Source organism: Procambarus clarkii, chromosome 49 (assembly GCF_040958095.1).
Source record: "Procambarus clarkii isolate CNS0578487 chromosome 49, FALCON_Pclarkii_2.0, whole genome shotgun sequence".
Taxonomy (NCBI): domain Eukaryota; kingdom Metazoa; phylum Arthropoda; class Malacostraca; order Decapoda; family Cambaridae; genus Procambarus; species Procambarus clarkii.
In genome coordinates this window covers 7,864,955-7,885,690 of record NC_091198.1, presented here as the reverse complement: position 1 = coordinate 7,885,690, position 20,736 = coordinate 7,864,955, and the positions used below count along the sequence as shown (strand labels likewise).

Here is a 20,736-nt window from a genome sequence, read left to right as displayed (position 1 = left end):
CCGCTGATTTAGCTATGGTGCATTGCGGCATCAAGAGAAGAGTCTCCTTACACTAGAAGGTGAAGGGACGACGACGTTTCGGTCCGTCCTGGACCATTCTAAAGTCGATGTCATTCTCAAGTCATCCATCGACTTGAGAATGGTCCAGGACGGACCGAAACGTCGTCGTCCCTTCACCTTCTAGAGTGTGGTCTGGTCAACATACTTTAGCCACGTTATTGTGACTCATCGCCTGCCAGAGTCTCCTTACATAAGTTAGGTGACAGACGGAGGTGAGCAGCCATACTCCAATCAATTAAACGTCACCTGAGCACGTGTCGGTATACGGTAATTTCAGGGTGTGCAGTGAGTTATTTTTATATTGAAATTATCTTTTGACTATTTATATATACCGGTAGGATCAAGGAACAGTAGCAGTAACAGCAAACTATGCCGGGTTTCAAGAGCCTCCTGGTTCTGTTGATGATGCATCAACATAACCAGGATGCGCGCTATTTAAACCCATAACTCTGAACGTCTGCCTCTAAGTGTGTTAATAAACACTGGCACATCTGTCACTCTTTCTGTCCTAAAATAGTATGCGTGTCATATCCGGTGACCTTCTGTTTGGCACCCTCCTGCAGTATGACCCAACACATCATCACCATCCGGCCCTCTGCTTGGCGCTCTCCCACACTCTAATATCTAGCACATCACCACCATCCCTCTGCTTGGCGCACTCTCCTATCCAGCACATCACCATCCGGCTCTCTGCTTGGCAGTCGGATAACTTCTGTAGGCAGTTTGATGTTAAATAATTTATGATTACTGCAGAAGTTGAGGTGTGTGTTTAAATATTGTGAGGCAGGTGTGTTGAAGAGGCATTCCTCTAGCGCTCTCGTGCCCCTTAAGGAATCAGTGTTAAGGATTAAGGTTCTATAACTACACTCGGCCCCGCCATCGTCCCCTACAACACAAACGTTGTGTTGTGGGTTCATGTTGAGGGTTATGGTTCATTAATTAAGCTTGGAGGTGACCCATTAACACTAGGCCCTGGTTTACCTCCACTTGCGTCACACACCAGCAGGCAAAACATGCCCATTTGATCGGTTCGACAACGGACTAACGTCCTCTTATGTTGATTCAACGTTGATATGACGTAGAGGACGTTGATTCGTTGTCGAACCGTCGCCGCTCATGTAATACTGTACCCACTAGGCTGTCTCCTCCTCCGTCCTTACTGTGCATAATCTACACTTTCAACCCGTCCTCAGACCAGGCTTGTTAGAGCAGCACCACTTGGGCTGGACGGTAGACCGACGGTCTCGCTTCATGCAGATCGGCGTTCAATCCCCGACCGTCCAAGTGGTTGGGCACTATTCCTTTCCCCCCGTCCCATCCCAAATCCTTATCCTGACCCCCTCCCAGTGCTATATAATCGTAATGGCTTGCCACTTTCCCCGATAGTTTTATTATTATTGCCCAGAGACGCATTCGTCAATTTTAACATGGGGTAAAAAATAGGTTTGTTCTCGTATAAATTAATATTATTATACAATAAAAATCAATGTATAGTTGGGCTTAGATGTTAAGTGTTTAGGTTCTGTTGGCGATTGTGTGTGTAGTACTTGGGTTAGAGGCTTGGGATTGAAGCAGAGGTCGTCAACGAAGTACATACGAGGGAAGTACATACGTCATCGGTTGTGAGGCTTGTGTAAAGTGGGTTTTCATAATTTGGCGGCCGGGTCACCGTGCATTTGACCTTTTGTTTACGGGAACGGGCTGTGTCCCGGGGTTGGTAGAGCAGAAGCCCGACACCAACCTAATCGACGAATATGCTACGGGTCTTCCTCAGGCAATAAATGTGGAGTTTCATAGGGGGATATTTATGCAAGTGAAAATAAGCTTACAGACCGTTAACAGCAAAATAAATTTCACCACAGACGCACAGTCGGAAATCTAACATTTCTAGAATGCCATGCATCTCTTGGAATAATATGGCGGTAGTAAAGAAAAGAGGAAGTCTCCCCGAACCCAAAATTGCTTAAATCACTCCATTAAGGGAGTGATGCGAGGGTCAACACTGGCCAGTGCTGCCCTCTGGACGTCAATAAAACTATTAAGTTTCCATCTGTGATGGTGTTATAGGGAGCGGCTCCCCCTCTTCCCTCCCACCTTCACTTGACTGTCTTGCTAAGTGCTTGTTGTCGCTCAGTTTAATGTACTTCCTAAACCATTCATTTTAATGATCTCGGGACCAGGGGCCAGATTCACAAAGCAGTTACGCAAGTACTTACGAACGTGTACATCTTTCCACAATCTTTGACGGCTTTGGTTACATTTATTAAACAGTTTACAAGCATGAAAACTTGCCAATCAACTATTGTTATAAGCAGCCTCCTGGTGCTTCGGAGCTCATTAACTATTTAATAATTGTAAACAAAGCCGCCAAAGATTGAGAAAAGATGTACAGGTTCGTAAGTGCTTGCGTAACTGCTTCGTGAATCTAGCCCCAGGATTTATCAAGCATTTAAGTGTCCACTTACGAAACCGGTACATCATCAATAATTGAAGCTTGGTTTGTGTTTATTAAACTGTTTTAAAGAGTTACAAAGCTGTTCATAACGGCAACAACATTCGGCTGAGAACTGTTGAAGCTTGTAGACTGTTTAATAAATACAGACTAGACCAACATTATCGAGAAAAAGATGTACAGGTTTCGTAAGTGAAGACGTAATTGTTTGATAACGCCTGGTCATGCTGGTGCCATGGAGTCGAGAGTGGATGTTGTTACAGGTTGTATTTAGGATAAACTTTTTCTAATTTCTTCGTTACTATTAATTTGAATAAAATTAAATCCACGTACCCAAACATATTGCTTAACATCAATCAATATTAAGATGTTGATGCTTAAGGAGTCAATATTAGATTTTTAACAAATATGGGAGGGGGGGGGGTGGCCTGGGTGTTGCAGATGTTGTCACCCACCCAGTCCTGGGCGGGTGACAACATCACCCCCCCCCCCTCCCCTGCCCGTGTAGGTGACAACACCTGCCTTACATATACAGGAACGTTTAGAGCGAGGACAGGTGGTGGGGGGGGTCCCAGAGGACGCAGTATCCAAGAGCCGCGTTGGTTCCACGCAGATTTATCATCAACGCCAACTTAAATTTCCGTTGACGTTTATTCGGCGTCGAATCTGTGCCAGTCCTGAATGTTGTCCCCACCGAGCCGTGGCGGTGTGGGCGATACTCGTGCTTTATCTTGTCACTTGACTAGATCAATTCTAGCAGGTTGGTGTTGTACGTAGTGTGTGTGTGTGTACACTCCGTCCAGTGGTAGCCACAGGGAAGCTTTGGCTACACTATCTTAGAATAACTTTGGCTTCCACGTTCATTCAACGCTATCAACGTTAATTCAATGCTGAAGCAACGTAGATAATGGTGATTCGGCGTTGAATTAGCCTTGTTCACGGGTATTTTGTTCAGTGTAACGAGAAATATACGTTCCAGAAACGTTAAACCAACGTATGGGAAAGGCTGAATCTACATTACATCAACATAGTTTGGCAAGGTTCGCCTGAGGGGGGGGGAGGGAGGCTGTGACCTTGCGTGAACGACAATTGGTTTCGTGACACATTGTTACGTGTTGATGACAAATGAACAGCGCGTCGAGGTCAGATCATTGAGTATATCAAAAAAAAGTTCGTGAATTGGAAATTAGTATGAAGTCCTTTTATTTAGGGTAAAGGTGCACATCTGTAAATATGCCAGTAAATTAGACCACTCTTGACTAGATAGGTGACACAAGGGTGGTTCGTTAGAAATATTAGAATAATGCTGCCTTGATGTGAGAGTTTACGAGTGGCTGAGGCAGGTACCAGAGGTGTGTACGTGCCTCCCATGGGTGGTAGGGGCACTCCTGGCACCTCCCTTGGGTGGTAGGGGCACTCCTGGCACTTTCCGCCGGCACCACCACCTGCGTCCATGCTCAAAATATTACAATCTTTTTCACCGTGGTCCAATCGACTGTGGTGGCGGGGCTGGGGAAGGCGGACGCCTGGCACACCACACATACTCGCACTGCACACCTACGTCAGCCGCGCCCTCAGTCTAGGGAGGGATCGAGGCCGAGGGGATGGGATGGGGTGGGGGGGGGGGAGATACAGCGGCAGCACCAGCAGGAAAGGCTCGAGTAGCCTGACGTAGGCTTCCTCGCCGGCCAACCACCCCTTCCTCACGCGAGTCATGAGTGGAAAATTGTGGAGCAATAATTTCCCCGTGTTTACGACCGCACTTTGGACACTCCGTAAACAGATCCAATTCCACAGGCAGCCTTTCTGTCTTTACAAAACGGAGTCTCCGCCGGCAGTTAAATTTTGTGCTAATGCTTGGTCTGTCTCGTAATGACGCGCTGTCGTTTTGATTCTTCCTATGGCAGCGACGTACTAATTATGATGAGAAGGTGATTGATTGATTGATGAAGATTAAGCCACCCAAGAGGTGGCACGGGCATGAATAGCCCGTAAGTGGTGGCCCTTTCGAGCCATTACCAGTATCAAAAGATGATACTGGAGATCTGTGGAGGCGCAACTGCACCCTGCGTGACGGGAGATGTCTCCCGGACCAAGTGGTGACCAAATGATGGATGAGAAGGCAAGTCAATTTGACTATATGGCACTTGGAAGGAATACGAGGATAAAGGGTTGGGATATGACGGAGTGAAGGTACGATGCCCAGCCTCTTGATCCCTCGTAAGATCGAACACCGTCCCTGGATAGTAGGATTACCGACCTGTCAAGGTGGTGACAGGGATAAATTGACCACACAGGCAGTGTTAATACTCCTGAGTGGTTAGAGTCTTAGGTTGCCATGAACGAATACTGCCGCTGAAAGGTACGTCACGATACAAGCGTTCCGATACTCCTCAAGTGTTTCAAATGAATGAGCAGCCAGAGAAGAGGGCGCTGTTTCCTGCGTGTACCCATCATCATGAATAGCGTCTTTGACACGATATATGGGGCCTGGTGAAGCCTCTATGGGACAACATGGTGTATTATTTTAATCCAGTGAGCTTATTGGACAGATGATTCACCTCCTTGATTTTGAGTCATTTAAATGTGCGCAGAGATTATTATTAGAAATCGATAGACGGATCTAGAGCAAAATTTATTAATATAAATATATCGGTTGTATGGATTTGGTCTGATATGGAGCCTTTGGAGACTTAAGGGAGGGGGGTATTTGTGTGCACTAATAACCTGTGAGACATTATTTTGGATGCCTGTTTATATTTAGTGAATTTGTCAGCTTCTCATTCATTACCTTTTAATAAATACTTGAACATCTTGTATTGTACCTTTTTTTAAATTGTGCAATTCGTGAAGTTTATTTTTAATCTAAGAGTGCCCAAAAAAATATTTTAAGGGGCCCCTCGGCTTTATCCTGACCATTGTAAAGCACATCTAGATATGTTATTGTGTTGCGGGGACAGTACTGTGGAGTGTCGATCAATCCACATAAACGTGACCAGAGATGGAAGATAAAGTTGGTGGAGGGTTTATAAATATTCCCAAGGAAGCGGTGAAGAAAGCTCAAGTTCTCTACAAACCTGAAACTTAAGGTGGAGACTGATTAAACACACATACGGATTAAAGGGATTAAACACACATACGGATTAAAGGGATTAAACACACATACGGATTAAAGGGATTAAACACACATACGGATTAAAGGGATTAAACACACATACGGATTAAAGGGATTAAACACACATACGGATTAAAGGGATTAAACACACATACGGATTAAAGGGATTAAACACACATACGGATTAGAGGGAATGACAAATGGAATATTAATAGTATACTTGTTATATTAAAACTAGAACACAAAAGAATTTATACAAATGGTATAAGTTTAGATACAGAAAAGACCTGGGTAAATACTGGTTGGTAAACGGGTGTTGATATTTTAACAAATTACCGGGTAACGGGTAATTGGTCAATCCAGTAACAGGTGTTACCGGGTAACACTGGATTAAGTTTAGTTAGGGTATAAATAGAAGTTGCCTCTCGTGGCCCAATAGGCTTTTCGCACTGTTCTGTATTTTATGTTCTTGGTTTTATAAACAGAGTTTAGACGCATTTACAACTTATACTTGTTCTGCAAGTGGTTCCTTTAGTGCTGGAACTATTCCACTTTACTGTGTTTACTGTATTCTCTTAGCTGGCGTTATTCCTTTGTTTCAAGTTGCATATAGCGTTGCCAAGGTAGCAGACGTCATCGGTTGAGGTTTTAAGGAACCGTGACCGACAATTTTTACTGTTCTACGAATATATCTGAACCTGAAACAGAAATTAAGAAAAATTATAGATATGGAAGGTATGCAAGGCGATAAAGAATGCTGCGAATCACCTTGGTTGACGCCAAAACTTTGGCCGAGGTTACTAAGACGGCAGTGGCTGCCACTCTCGGTTGGTAATTTGCTCGACAAGCTCCGATTATGGAGCATTATAAAAGAATGATTTATGATCAGTGTTTTATACAGAAGAAATTGTTTGTTTATAAGCGGCCTTGGTGTCGGGCCAAACATTGGTGGGTGCTGAGGCCAGCCAGCCAGCCAGCTAGAGAATGAAGGAAGCTGTGGAACGTGTGGCGACTCTGCTAGACTGCCTTCTGCTTTACCTGGCAACACTGGTTGTTTATGTACCGAGCACCAGCCAGGAAGGTCCACCAAAGGTCTAGGAGTTTATATCACGCCAAACCTGTCTCCTGAAGCCCACATAAAAAGAATAACATGTGCGGCGTATGCGAGGCTGGCTAATATCAGAACAGCCTTCAGGAACCTGTGTAAGGAATCATTCAGAACCTTGTATATCGCATTTGTATTTGGTTAGTACTTGGATGGGTGACCGCCTGGGAACACCAAATGCTGTTGGCAATAATGTTATTTAAATCTCGATTAGTATTAAGTTTTAGTCTTAGTGTTTTTCCTGCCCGAAACGCTTTGCGTAATAGTGGCTTTAGGCATTGTATGTACTAGCTCTATAAATCCATCAACTTTTGTATTTCACCTTGTATGTATGTACTTTACCTGAATAAATATTTGTATTTGCATATGTAAGACCAATCCTGGAGTATGCGTCGTCCAGCATGGAGCCCGTACCTTGTCAAGCACAGGACTAAGCTGGAAAAAGTGCAGAGGTATGCCACTAGGCTTGTCGCAGAACTAAGAGGCTCCAGTTAAGAGGAGAGGCTGCGTGAAATGCACCTTACGTCGCTGGAAGACAGGAGAGCTCGGGGAGACATGATCACGACCTACAAAATTCTAAGAAGAATCGACAGGGTAGATAGGGGACACAGGTGGAAACAGAGTACCCAAATGAGCTCAGTCGATTAAGGGAGCGTCTAGGATGCTCTCGGATGCAGGTTCGAATCCTCGTCACGGCCCTTGTGGATTTACACAAGGATTTGTTCGGTGGCATAAATTTTGTCCTAACCTCTTTATTTTGCCTCGTTGTACCCCTTGTTTAATACACCGGCTGTTCTTGTTTACTTGCTTCCCTAATGATTGTTTACATTATATTGCATTTGTTTGTTTGATTTCCACCCGCGGGTGCGTAGTCCGAGTTTGTTTGTTTATTCCTCAGCACATATTTTTTTTTGTGTGAGAGTTGTTTCCCTAAGGTTGGGGCGCGCCCCGAGCCCCTCTCTCCACTATGGTCAACACCTGTTCCCACCTGATCTGTGACGTAATAGTGACGTCACTCATCTCCTGCGCGCTAACACAAAAATGTTCTGTTTCAGTTAGGTTTGGTTGTTAGGTTAGGTTAGTTCAAATTGTTAGGTTAAGCTTAGATTAGCTCAAATTGTTAGGTTAAGTCGAGTTAGGCAGGTTTACCTATAGATTAGGGATGACATACCCTACACACACACACACACACACACACTCTCCTCTCTCTCTCTATCAGGTCTGGGATTCTACTTCCTCTCTTACCCTTCTACTCGGGCCTTTGGACTACTACTGTTATAGATTCATCTTTTGTATACTGTTCTGTTCAGTGGTGTTCAACATTGTTATCCCGTCATGACTGCGTGGAGCTATGAGTGTGTCGGAGCTTACAGCAAGAACTTGGTGTAGGCTCGCGCCTCTTAGCCAGCTGCGGGGGGGGGGAGGGGGGGGGGGTCTCCTTGCCAGTTTTCTTTAATATTGTGAACCATAAACGTTAGCTCTGGCTTCTTTGTGGTAATTGTCTTCCAAATAGCGCATATGTGAGGATGAAGAAGATTGTCCTGTAAGTATGTGTACTTTAAGGAGGTGTGTTGGAGCCTGGGAGAGATGCCAAGCGTGCTGGAGGCTGCAACACTGTACAGCACCAGGTGGCTACATTACTTCTTCACTTTCCGGTTCACTGAGTCAACTCGCCAAGAATTGTTCTCATGTTCCTGGGCATGTAAGGATTGTATGGGTTAGTAGGAGCGGTGGCAATGTGTCTCTGAGCCTCTCCTCGGTCATCTTGAGTGTCTCCGTGGGAGCCATTATGTACTCAAGACGCCTATAGCAAGTCTTTACGCGTCAGGCAGTTTGTGGCGTGCATTGTATAGTGGCTGGGTCCCTGGACCGACTCTGGCTGGCTGCAGGTGATGGAGAGAGAGAGGAGCCAGGTGGCGGGTATGGTGCCCCGGTTCTCTCTGCAAAAGTTCTAAAAATAAAATATCCACACGGGGAAAAGCTGGCTTGTTGACGTCATGGGGGCGGGCTGGTGGCAGCCGCTTCTCCTTCACCACCACCACCTCCACCAGCACCACCACCACCACCAGCACCACCACCTCCACCAGCACCACCACCTCCACCAGCACCACCACCTCCACCAGCACCACCACCTCCACCAGCACCACCACCTCCACCGACCTCTTCTCCATCACTACCACCTGCTCCTCCCTCACCGCCCGTACCCTAAATGACAAACTTTTCGAGTTCTATGACAGAGTTACCAAAATAAGTTAGGAAAAAGATGGCTGGGTAGACTGCATTATCCTAGATTGCCAAAAAGCATCCGACACTGTCATGATTGATGGACTTGTAACACGGAGAAAGAAGTTGGGATAACGGAGAAGACACGAGTAAGGGAGTAAGTGCAAGAGTCAACATGAAGGGTCCAAAGTGAGGTAGTAGTGTGACCCGCGGGGTACCCGAGGCTCGCGCCACTGCTGGCCCTGATCTGTGTGACTGACCCGAGCGACTGACCACGTACATGTCAATGATGACAGGTGACGTAAAGCTAATGTAGGGGAGTAAACACCGAGGAGAATAGTTATAGGAAGACCCTCTAACTCCAGAACTGGACAGACAAATGGTCGTTAGAGTTCAGTTCCAATAAGTGTAAGCTAATGAAGACGGGAACGGGAGAATAAAAAGGTAATTACAGGAATCTGGAAGAAATAAAGATTTGATAGTAGATAAAATTCCACCTCTAACAAGAGGCACACTTAAACGGTAACATTGCCAGCATATGAGACGCTGGCAAACATTGTATTTAAAGCCTAAATAAACACTTGGGCTTCCGAGCCCAACCTACCTAAGACCTGGAATCCTAAGACCTTGTGACTCGTAAAACCAAGACTGAAAAAGTTCAGATGTTTGTAACAAGATTATAGCCAGAGGATTGGTTAAAATAATTAAATCTCTGGGCCTTAGAGGAGAGAAGCAACAGAGGGGACATGATCACAACATAAGAGATATTGAGAGGAATAGACAAAGAGGAAAAGGACAACCTCTATTGAAACTTGGGGAAAGTAGAACAATGGACCTTAGGTGGAAGCTGGAAATGTAGGGAAATACTGGTACGCTGCACGAGCGGTCAGCAAGTGAAATGCACGGAAAGAGGAGGTCGCGGAAGCCACCTCCATCCTACACTTCAAAGCCAGATACGACAAATATTTTGTACGTTAATGGAGTTAAATTAATAAAACGCTGTAGGTACAACGGGGCGCAGAGCTAGACCTCGTTCCCCATTAGTCGATTGATTGATTGATGAAGATTAAGCCACCCAAAAGGTGGCACGGGCATGAATAGCCCGTAAGTGGTGGCCCTTTTGAGCCATTACCAGTATCAAGAGCTGATACTGGAGATCTGTGGAGGTGCAACTGCACCCTGCGTGACGGGAGATGTCTTCCGTGGGCATTAGTCAATGTTAGGTAAGCACCATTATCAGTTGTTCCTCGGTCGCCGCCCCCACCACCACCCTACATCGCCGCCACCCTGCCTCGCCGCCCCCCACCACCACCCTGCCTCGCCGCCCCCCACCACCACCCTGCCTCGCCGCCCCCACCACCACCCTGCCTCGCCGCCCCCGTCACCACCCTGCCTCGCCGCCACCACCCTGCCTCGCCGCCACCACCCTGCCTCGCCGCCCCCCGCCACCACCCTGCCTCGCCGCCACCACCCTGCCTCGCCGCCACCACCCTGCCTCGCCGCCGCCACCACCCTGCCTCGCCGCCACCACCCTGCCTCGCCACCACCACCCTGCCTCGCCGCCACCACCCTGCCTCGCCGCCACCACCCTGCCTCGCCGCCACCACCCTGCCTCGCCGCCACCACCCTGCCTCGCCGCCACCACCCTGCCTCGCCACCACCACCCTGCCTCGCCGCCACCACCCTGCCTCGCCGCCACCACCCTGCCTCGCCACCACCCTGCCTCGCCGCCACCACCCTGCCTCGCCACCACCCTGCCTCGCCGCCACCACCCTGCCTCGCCACCACCCTGCCTCGCCGCCACCACCCTGCCTCGCCGCCACCACCCTGCCTCGCCGCCACCACCCTGCCTCGCCGCCACCACCCTGCCTCGCCGCCACCACCCTGCCTCGCCGCCACCACCCTGCCTCGCCGCCACCACCCTGCCTCGCCGCCACCACCCTGCCTCGCCGCCACCACCCTGCCTCGCCGCCACCACCCTGCCTCGCCGCCACCACCCTGCCTCGCCGCCACCACCCTGCCTCGCCACCACCCTGCCTCGCCGCCACCACCCTGCCTCGCCGCCGCCACCCTGCCTCGCCGCCACCACCCTGCCTCGCCGCCACCACCCTGCCTCGCCGCCACCACCCTGCCTCGCCGCCACCACCCTGCCTCGCCGCCACCACCCTGCCTCGCCGCCCCCGTCACCACCCTGCCTCGCCGCCACCACCCTGCCTCGCCGCCCCCGTCACCACCCTGCCTCGCCGCCACCACCCTGCCTCGCCGCCACCACCCTGCCTCGCCGCCACCACCCTGCCTCGCCTCAACCACAACTTAAAATACTACATATATTTGGGGTTTTCGATTTACTTTTTTTTAGAGAATAAGAAAAGTGATTGTTGGGTTAGGTTTATACAACCAGGAAATGAATCCAATGAAATAAACTGATTAATGTCAAGTTCGGTAAATCTGAGTTACTATCATAATTCTCAGGTTATGTATTCACCTAGTTGTGCTTGCGGGGGTTGAGCTCTGGCTCTTCGGGCCCGCCTCTCAACCACCCATGAGGCTGGTTGCCCTTGGTGTTGCGGGTCCTGGTTCACACCGAGGGAGGTGTTAGCGGGGCTGGAGTGTGTAAGACAGTGCCAGGCAGGCGGGGGCGTCTCCCTCAAGGTATCCGATAATACTAACTAGTTGTATTTTAACAATACCATCAGCTGTCACGGGCTGCTTCCTGGGGGGTGGAGGCCTGGTCGAGGACCGGGCCGCGGGGACCCTAAAAAAGCCCCGAAATCATCTCAAGATAACCCTCAAGATATAACCTCCCTTGGTTGATGGGGTTCTGGGAGTTCTTCTACTCCTCAAGCCCGGCCCGAGGCCAGGCTTGACTTGTGAGAGTTTGGTCCACTAGGCTGTTGCTTGGAGCTGCCCGCAGGCCCACATACCAAGCAACAGCCTACTAATTTAATTCCCCTACTAATTTATACTGAACATATTGTATATTTTTTTTAAGGTAATTGATATAATGCTTGTATTTTTTCTGAGTGTTAAGCTAACACGAACATTGATCCTGTGTTGCAAAGTGATGCAGGTGAGGTCGAGGGTGTAATGAGTGTAATGGACTGTGGTCCGAGGGCTGTTGTTGTTGTTTTAGATTTGGCTACAAAGAACGAAATGTCCATGTAGCACGGGCTATGGTGAGCCCGTAAAATTGGTCCGAGGGCGTTGCTAGGCTGTTATATAACACACACACACTTGGTATGCTCGAGGAGCTGCGACACGCCATCAATTGTGGCCTACCGCTTACTGTCGCAGAATTTGGTCGTAAGCCGTCGTGTCAGAGCCTGAAAATAGTTTTATCCCTTGATAGAATGAACGTGAGAAACCAGAGTGGAATTTGTACGCCGAGAAACAAAGAGCATAGGATACTGCTCGTCAGTGGTGCTTGTAGAACATGTAGGTCTCTATCTTGAGGTTATCTTGAGATGATTTCGGGGCTTTAGTGTCCCCGAGGCCCGGTCCTCGACCAGGCCTCCACCCCCAGGAAGCAGCCCGTGACAGCTGACTAACACCCAGGTACCTATGTTACTGCTAGGTAACAGGGGCATAGGGTGAAAGAAACTCTGCCCATTGTTTCTCGCCGGCGCCTGGGATCGAACCCGGGACCACAGGATCATAAGTACAGCGTGCTGTCCGATCGGCCGACCGGCTCGCTGAATAAAAAGTCCCATGACTTCGAACATATGGGTGCTGCTGATGTCCCTAAATGCTCATCACCAAATGCTGAGGAGCATTTGGTGATGTTTTGGTCACAATTTATATCCCGCCATTAGGAGGATTTTGACTTGAAATGACTCGAAGATTATTGAACTTGTTAAAGATGGAGTATGTGAGGGTGTGTGTGGTGAGTATGTGAGGGGTGAGTATGTGAGGGGTGAGTATGTGAGGGGTGAGTATGTGAGGGGTGTGTGGTGAGGGGTGTGTGGCGAGTATGTGAGGGGGTGTGTGGTGAGTATGTGAGGTGTGTGTGGTGAGTATGTGAGGTGTGTGTGGTGAGTATGTGAGGTGTGTGTGGTGAGTATGTGAGGTGTGTGTGGTGAGTATGTGAGGGGGTGTGTGGTGAGTATGTGAGGTGTGTGTGGTGAGTATGTGAGGGGGTGTGTGGTGAGTATGTGAGGGGTGTGTGGTGAGTATGTGAGGGGTGTGTGGTGAGTATGTGAGGTGTGTGTGGTGAGTATGTGAGGGGTGTGTGGTGAGTATGTGAGGTGTGTGTGGTGAGTATGTGAGGGGGTGTGTGGTGAGTATGTGAGGTGTGTGTGGTGAGTATGTGAGGTGTGTGTGGTGAGTATGTGAGGTGTGTGTGGTGAGTATGTGAGGTGTGTGTGGTGAGTATGTGAGGTGTGTGTGGTGAGTATGTGAGGGGTGTGTGGTGAGTATGTGAGGTGTGTGTGGTGAGTATGTGAGGGGTGTGTGGTGAGTATGTGAGGGGGTGTGTGGTGAGTATGTTAGGTGTGTGTGGTGAGTATGTGAGGGGGTGTGTGTTGAGTATGTGAGGTGTGTGTGGTGAGTATGTGAGGGGTGTGTGGTGAGTATGTGAGGGGTGTGTGGTGAGTATGTGAGGGGGTGTGTGGTGAGTATGTGAGGTGTGTGTGGTGAGTATGTGAGGGGGTGTGTGGTGAGTATGTGAGGTGTGTGTGGTGAGTATGTGAGGGGGTGTGTGGTGAGTATGTGAGGGGGTGTGTGGTGAGTATGTGAGGTGTGTGTGGTGAGTATGTGAGGTGTGTGTGGTGAGTATGTGAGGGGGTGTGTGGTGAGTATGTGAGGTGTGTGTGGTGAGTATGTGAGGGGTGTGTGGTGAGTATGTTAGGGGGTGTGTGATGAGTATGTGAGGGGTGTGTGGTGAGTGTGTGATGAGTATGTGAGGGGGTGTGTGATGAGTATGTGAGGGGTGTGTGGTGAGTGTGTGATGAGTATGTGAGGGTGTGTGTGATGAGTATGTGAGGGGTGTGTGGTGAGTGTGTGATGAGTATGTGAGGGGGTGTGTGATGAGTATGTGAGGGGGTGTGTGGTGAGTATGTGAGGTGTGTGTGGTGAGTATGTGAGGTGTGTGTGGTGAGTATGTGAGGGGTGTGGTCGACACGATGGTCCGCTAGCTAGACATTGTCCTACTAGAAGAACATAATTGCCCTCATGCTGCTCTAGCGGGTCAACATGGCGCCTAAGTGAGGCGGAGGCTGGCAGGGAGTGGCAGAGGCTGGTACAGAAATACCCTCCACGAGAGCTGACGAATATGAACACCACACATGTTCTTGCCAGAGTCTCCTATCCTCTCTTATTCTTTAATGCAAGATGAGAATGAAACCAAATTTATTCTTTAATTTTAACATAAATTACAAGAACTTTGTAGAAAAAAAATACCGAAATTGACAGAGAATATGATAAACCAATTTTTCATCGTACATTTATTGCAATCAATTTTCATGTAGTTTTCAAGACTGAAACTATAATTTGTGTACATAAATACAAGATACATTCGGTTGGGTTCGGACCTGAAATAAGTCCTATTAACGGCAGCAAATAATTCATATTTCTTTTTGTGCCGGAAGACAGGTGTGTGTACTCACCTAGTTGTACTCGCCTAGTTGTGTCTACAGGATCGAGCATTGACTCTTGGATCCCGTCTTTCGAGCATCGGTTGTTTACAGCAATGACTCTGGTCCTATTTCCCTATCATACCTAGTTTTAAAATTATGAATAGTATTTGCTTCCACAACCTGTTCCTTAAGTGCATTCCATTTTCCCACTACTCTCACGCTAAAAGAAAACTTCCTAACATCTCTGTGACTCATCTGAGTTTCAAGCTTCCATCCATGTCCCCTCGTTCTGTTACTATTCCGTGTGAACATTTCATCTATGTCCTACCTATGTGTGTGTGTGTGTGTGTGTGTGTGTGTGTGTGTGTGTGTGTGTGTGTGTGTGTGTGTGTGTGTGTGTGTGTGTGTGTGCAGCATGTGGCGCCCTCTAGTTGGGAAATCGAAATGGAATCACAAGCTTGTGCCATGCATACATTATACACACACATGTGTATTCGTATACATAGATGGGACTGATCATATCGCCTAAACTGTTTAGTGTGACAAGGACAAGTGTAGCTCTCTTCATGGCCTTGCCGAAGCCTCGCCCGTCAGAGGTACAGCAGGAAAAAATCTCATGTTGATGACACGAGTGTGTGAGAAAGCAAGGGAGGGTAAGGGGTTGGGTGAGTCACGCTGCCAGCAGCTATACGAGCAGGGGGGGGGGGATCTGTAGGAGCCACAGGCAGGGAGGGGGAGCCTGTAGGAGCCACGGGCTGAGGGGGGGACCTGTAGGAGCCACGGGCTGGGGGGGGACCTGTAGGAGCCACGAGCAGGGAAGGAGAGAAGGGACCTGTAGGAGCCACGGGCTGGGGGGGGGACCTGTAGGAGCCACGGGCTGGGGGGGGGACCTGTAGGAGCCACAGGCAGGGGGGGGAGCCTGTAGGAGCCACGGGCTTGGGGGGGGTGGAGGGAGCGTACTAAAGCAACAGGCAGGCAGGCAGGGAAGGACCCTCGAGAATCAACATTATCCCTCCTTTCCTACCTCAGTCCCTCCCTCCCTCCCTCAGTCCCTCCCTCCCTCCCTCCCTCCCATTCTTCCTTACCCCCTCTCATATTCCCTCCCGTTCTCTCTCCCAATGGGCAAAACATTCTCGAGTAACATTAAAAGTAGATTCATCATTAGTAACGTTAATTTAATCATTTGTTGACGTTAAAAACAGCCGTGACTCCAGTTAGAAAGAACGCTATCAAATTCACATTTCGGACTTCATAGGGATAATTTGTCATAGCACTAGGAGCCTAACCTTGTTGGTGAGTCAGTGTGACGATGGCACGTGTCAGTGTGTTATTATTATTAACATATTTATTGACAATATTAATTACAATTTTGCCTAATCCGTGTCAGTGTGATGGGGGCGAGAAGAGATGGGGCGAAACTGTGGCACTAGTCAGCCTTTAATCGCCAGCTGGTTGGTGGCGAGCGGCCAACTGCCACCAGAGTCCTGCGTCAACCCATAGCGCCGCCCACGGGTGCAAGGTTGGGGTGGTGCCACCCACGTGAGGGGGCGGTGTCGCCCACAGATGGCAGGTTTGGTAGCACCTGCAAGCTCCTGTATGATCTCCACTGTCATACGAGGCTTCATAAGCCCTCCTCCTCCTCCTCCTCCCTGACCTGCCTCCAGCCACCCCGCCTCGCCTGGTCAAGACCGCCTTAACTACACAGTAGTTCAAACTTTCGGTGCTGATGATTATAGTCATATGTCCTAACCCTCACATGAGTGCTTGTCTGTCATTCGAGTACTCCTACTCTCGCCGTCAAAGTTGAACTCTAGCTCTGCGACCACAGCTGTTCACAGACCACAGCCCCGGGTGACATTACAGGGTGCCTTTATGTGCAGCTTGTCTACCTAGGCATGTTGACCTTGTATATGGCTTACTTGCTATGGCTGGTTTCCCAGCGACTGTTCTAGCATGTTAGGAGCCGGGGCAGGTACTCTCCTAGTTGTGCTTGCGGGGGTCAAGCTTCGGCTCTTTGGTCACACCTCTCAATCAACTGGTGTACAGATTCCCGAGTGATGATTGATGAAGATTAACCACCTAAGAGGTGGCACGGGCATGAACAGACTGTAAAAAGGTTCCTGAGCCTATTGGGTTCTATCATATATACATGTGAAACTATGTATGGAGTCTTCCTCCACCACATCACTAATGCATTCCGTTAGTTAACTACTCTGACACTGAAAAAATATATTTTTCTAATGTCTTTGGCTGTGACACCAGGACGTTTTGGAGACCTGGTGACCATTTCTATTTAGATATTCTATTTGTATGTTTATATAACTATATAGAATTATTTATTTTTATTATAACTTCAAAGGTACAACGGGTTGCAAAAATAGATTTTGCAAAGCCATATAATAGGCGTAGAGTTGAATCGATCATCTTCCCGTTTTGCTTCAACCCTGCAAGGTACACACACTTGCACTCTATGAAGTCTGGTTCTAAAAACTTCAGTCCATCCACAGCACATCTTTATAGTGGCACTTGTGGCGCCACCAGGACTGGTTACATTGCTGATTGTGCTATCAACTATTGCAATTACATAGTTCTTTTTCATTATTCCTTTGTTTCGTCTCCAAAGGGTTAGTTCAGACCAGTGTTGTCTCGGACCTCTTGAATCCCGGAATTTAACGGCGTTGTGTTCTTACTAGTTTCTTGCTTTCACTTAATTTATATCTAATTGAAATATATTCTACTCTTAAAAATATCCCGAAGAGGCAATAGTATCTACTGATGGACATGAGTACTCGAGCGCACATTTTCTTATCCTGCAAAACCGGCCACAGATGTTGAATGGCCGCTCTCCAGGTCACTGGACCTGCCCCAAGTCACCCCAAAGACACACTAACTAATTTTCTCTTAACAAGCTTACCAGTGGAAACCACTCCACCCACAACTAAGTTCCTTAGGCCCACTAAACCCCACCTCTCAAAGACGAGTCAATGAATTCAAACCAAAACTGGGCGCTCTAAAGGCTTGGCCAATGGTTGTCGGGCACTACCCTGGGGGACTCCGCCTCTTGAGTCTTGGGCCAACCAGTGCCATGAGCCTAACCTTCCTAGGCCTCCCTGGCTTTCAACCAATCAAGCTCCAGGCTAAGCTAGGCCTGTCCAGAAGGGTCTGTAACGCTTGACAGAAAATCTCATGTAACTGGAAATAAGTAATACAACCAGCTCGTGGGAACAAGCTGGTCTGGCCAGCCACCCAAACGAAATTTGAGAACTACGGTTTTATGGCACAGAGTTTTACTGCCCCTCAAATTTGTCAATGGCAAGGGAGAGGGGAAAGAGTGGGGGTAAAGAGGGAATTGAATGGGGATGAAATGGGCACGAAGAGGGCCAAGAGGGGAACTGTCCAGCCACCAGGAGTCTCTTGACTCTACGGTTTATGACCGGTGAGGGCCGGACTGTGATAAAGGGGGAGGGGGGAAGGAAATAAGCGGAGGAGAAGACGAACGAGGGCAAGGGGAGAGGGGAGAAGCAATGGTCTGAACACAGATCATTACATCACAAATTGATAATGTGATGGTTACAGTACCACAAACTACATCTGCACTTAGTATCCAGGATGCTTCGTTTAACCTGTGACGGCCCAAAGTGTTTAACGTGGAATAAACTTCTTCTACATGTCACTGGTATGTGATAGTGCAGAGAAAGAGCTCCAGCAGGATGGTTTATTAGATATTTAACAAAAAATTAACATGTAACTATAGTTGAGAGAGGGTGGGATGGATCATCCGTCCTCCGAACAGCACGTCGCATTTTAACGTATACTTTACCTTAGGCCAAAAATCTAGAAAATGGTAGCCGCGGAATTGACACTGTCCCGATTTCTGTTAGTGGGTCCTCTGGTAGGTTAGAATAAGGCACATTAGTACGACAATTTCTGGGCGTTGGGAACGCGCTCGAGAACGGGGTAGAGGAGGACTCACCACAGACGGGGTAGAGGACGAGGAGAGAGCAGCCGAGGATCACCCCCATCACCAGTACGGCGGTCTTCATGCCGCCCGCCGCCATCTTCCTCACTCGCAAGCCACACCTGGGGAAGACGGAACAGTTAGGTAGCGTCATTATCATAAGTTCTCGGTCTCGTCTCTTTGACTCGCCAAGTTTCCTACGGCAGACTTTGGTCACCGGGGCAGTCATGACGAGTCGACATTTACCTCTCCCCCCCTCCTTTCCCACCACCTTTCCCACCACCTTTCCCTCATTAATTTCATCCTAGCCGAAAAAAAACTTAAAGATTACCCTCAGCGCACCTCATCCAAGAAGCACATTTCAGGTAGTACCCTTCTCTCGGGCAGGTGGTAGTACTCCTCTCAGATGAGTACTACAACCTCATGAGAGAGTACTACCTCTTAAGAAGAGACTCTACCTCTTGTCACCCCATTAGCCCTACGATAAGAGCCAAGTCTTCCCAGAGTTAACAGGATTATGGAACTCGCTACGATGATATAGACACAAGCTTTAATACTGTGCTAATTACAAAGGGAAAGAAATGGCAGAGTGTGACAAGATGGAGCTGCTGGAATAAGCACCGGAGCCCGTGTCTGCAGGGATGTCACCTCGCTGGAAAGTTTTTACTCCGTGGAATTTGACTCAGTGTAAGAATAAAATAAAAATGATAATAAGTATAGTATGTTGCAGCACGCGCGCACACACCTGTCTTTATGAAATTAACGGAGAGGCAGAAAGTAATTATATCAACCCTACGCTGATGGGTCTGCCTTCCCTACTACTGGCAGAGAGGGTGTCATATACGCTGCATTTAAAAATAATGTCTTTCAAAGTGAAAATGAAGATAAAGCACAGATTGAGAACTATGCCTCCTAATTTCTAGCAGAACTAGCTTTTATTATGACCTTAGGATACCTAGAACACAGCACAACTCAAGACCTGTTACACAAAGTTTTAGTGAAAAAATAGCAGAATACAGAGGTACAGGAGCTGAAATAAGAGAACTGTGAAAATGCTAACAAACAGAGGAAGGGTGGTAAAGATCCTATTGTTCCCACTCGTGTTGGAATCTGTGGCAATGAACGACCAGATGTGCTAGCGGCTAAGGGTGCTACCAGGGGCTATGTTCAATACTTTATCTTCAAGGTTCTTCTACACATGAGAGCATGTATCGGACACCAGCACAGTGAGGAAAGAAAATTAAAAAGGGAATCTGTATGTTGACCCAAGACAGTTACAACCGAACATCTCAATCCTTACATAAAAAGATGATATAGAGAGAGATCGTGTAATGGCTAGAATTCGTCTTGGATACAAGTGCCGTGGAGATTGGGACTATAAAATGTAAGTGAAGAGCGGAGTTAGAGGAGCTCCATGGCGGGAAAGACACACCCCCTAGACCACTACCTGAGACTGCCCAATAACACACGCCAACACGTACGTACGTGTAGTCTATTAAATTTAGGAAAACATTATTTGTCAGTTATAAATGCTGTTGAGATACTGTTCTTAAAATATTCGCCCAACTTTTCCTTAGCAAGAAATCTTAAAGGGTAAATGTTGATCTCCTTGTTTGATGAACTGTTCACTTGTGACAGTTAAGTCTGGGTGCGTCTGGGTATAAGTGACCACAATAATCAACGCAGTGGAGTTTCTTCCTATTGTGGGGGGGGGGGGTGTTCTGTATACTCCCATGGCGGTGTGTTCACTCACAGGATGAATGACACTGTCATACCTAGAGTATACCTGGAGGGGGGTTTTGGAAGTTCTTCTCTCAAAGTCCGGCCTGGCCTGTGATAACTTGGTTCAACAGTCTGTTGCTTGGAGCGTAGTGGAGGCCTACATACCCACTACAACCTGGATGGTCGGGCACGTCTCGTGGGAACATAAATTTTTCTCTTGAATGAATCTACGTTTCTTGCTGCTATATTTCTTATGTTTGCTGGGAGGATATTGAATAGCTGGGGATTTCTGATGTTCATACAGTGTTCTCCGATTGAACCTTACTCTACGTTCACTCGCAGGACGAGTGACGCTGCACGATAAACTCTTGCTTCTGCCCATAATGTAAACCAAAATGGGAGCCTCCTAGGGGGGTACACTTCATATGGCGTCAACCTCCACCTGCACCATTCACGCCGTGGTAATATCCTCCCTGTAGTACCACCCTCCACACGGTACCGCCTCCAAGATGTACCGCCTCTTCACCC

General features: G+C 48.1%; 1 protein-coding gene and 1 long non-coding RNA gene across 4 annotated transcripts in view; one reads left to right on the top strand and one right to left on the bottom strand.

Annotated features, from left to right (window-relative positions):
- Positions 1 to 20,736, top strand: part of LOC138351312 (uncharacterized) — a 52,851-nt gene that overhangs the window by 18,055 nt on the left and 14,060 nt on the right. The window lies entirely within an intron of this gene.
- LOC123763287 (titin homolog) overlaps positions 1 to 20,736 on the bottom strand; it is a 60,214-nt gene that overhangs the window by 31,507 nt on the left and 7,971 nt on the right. For all 3 annotated transcript variants that reach the window (XM_045750417.2, XM_045750418.2, XM_045750422.2), the window contains exon 2: positions 18,502 to 18,608. In XM_045750417.2, the coding sequence (XP_045606373.2) occupies positions 18,502 to 18,586 (85 nt within the window). In that variant the 5' untranslated portion in view covers positions 18,587 to 18,608. The remainder of the gene's footprint in view (positions 1 to 18,501; positions 18,609 to 20,736) is intronic.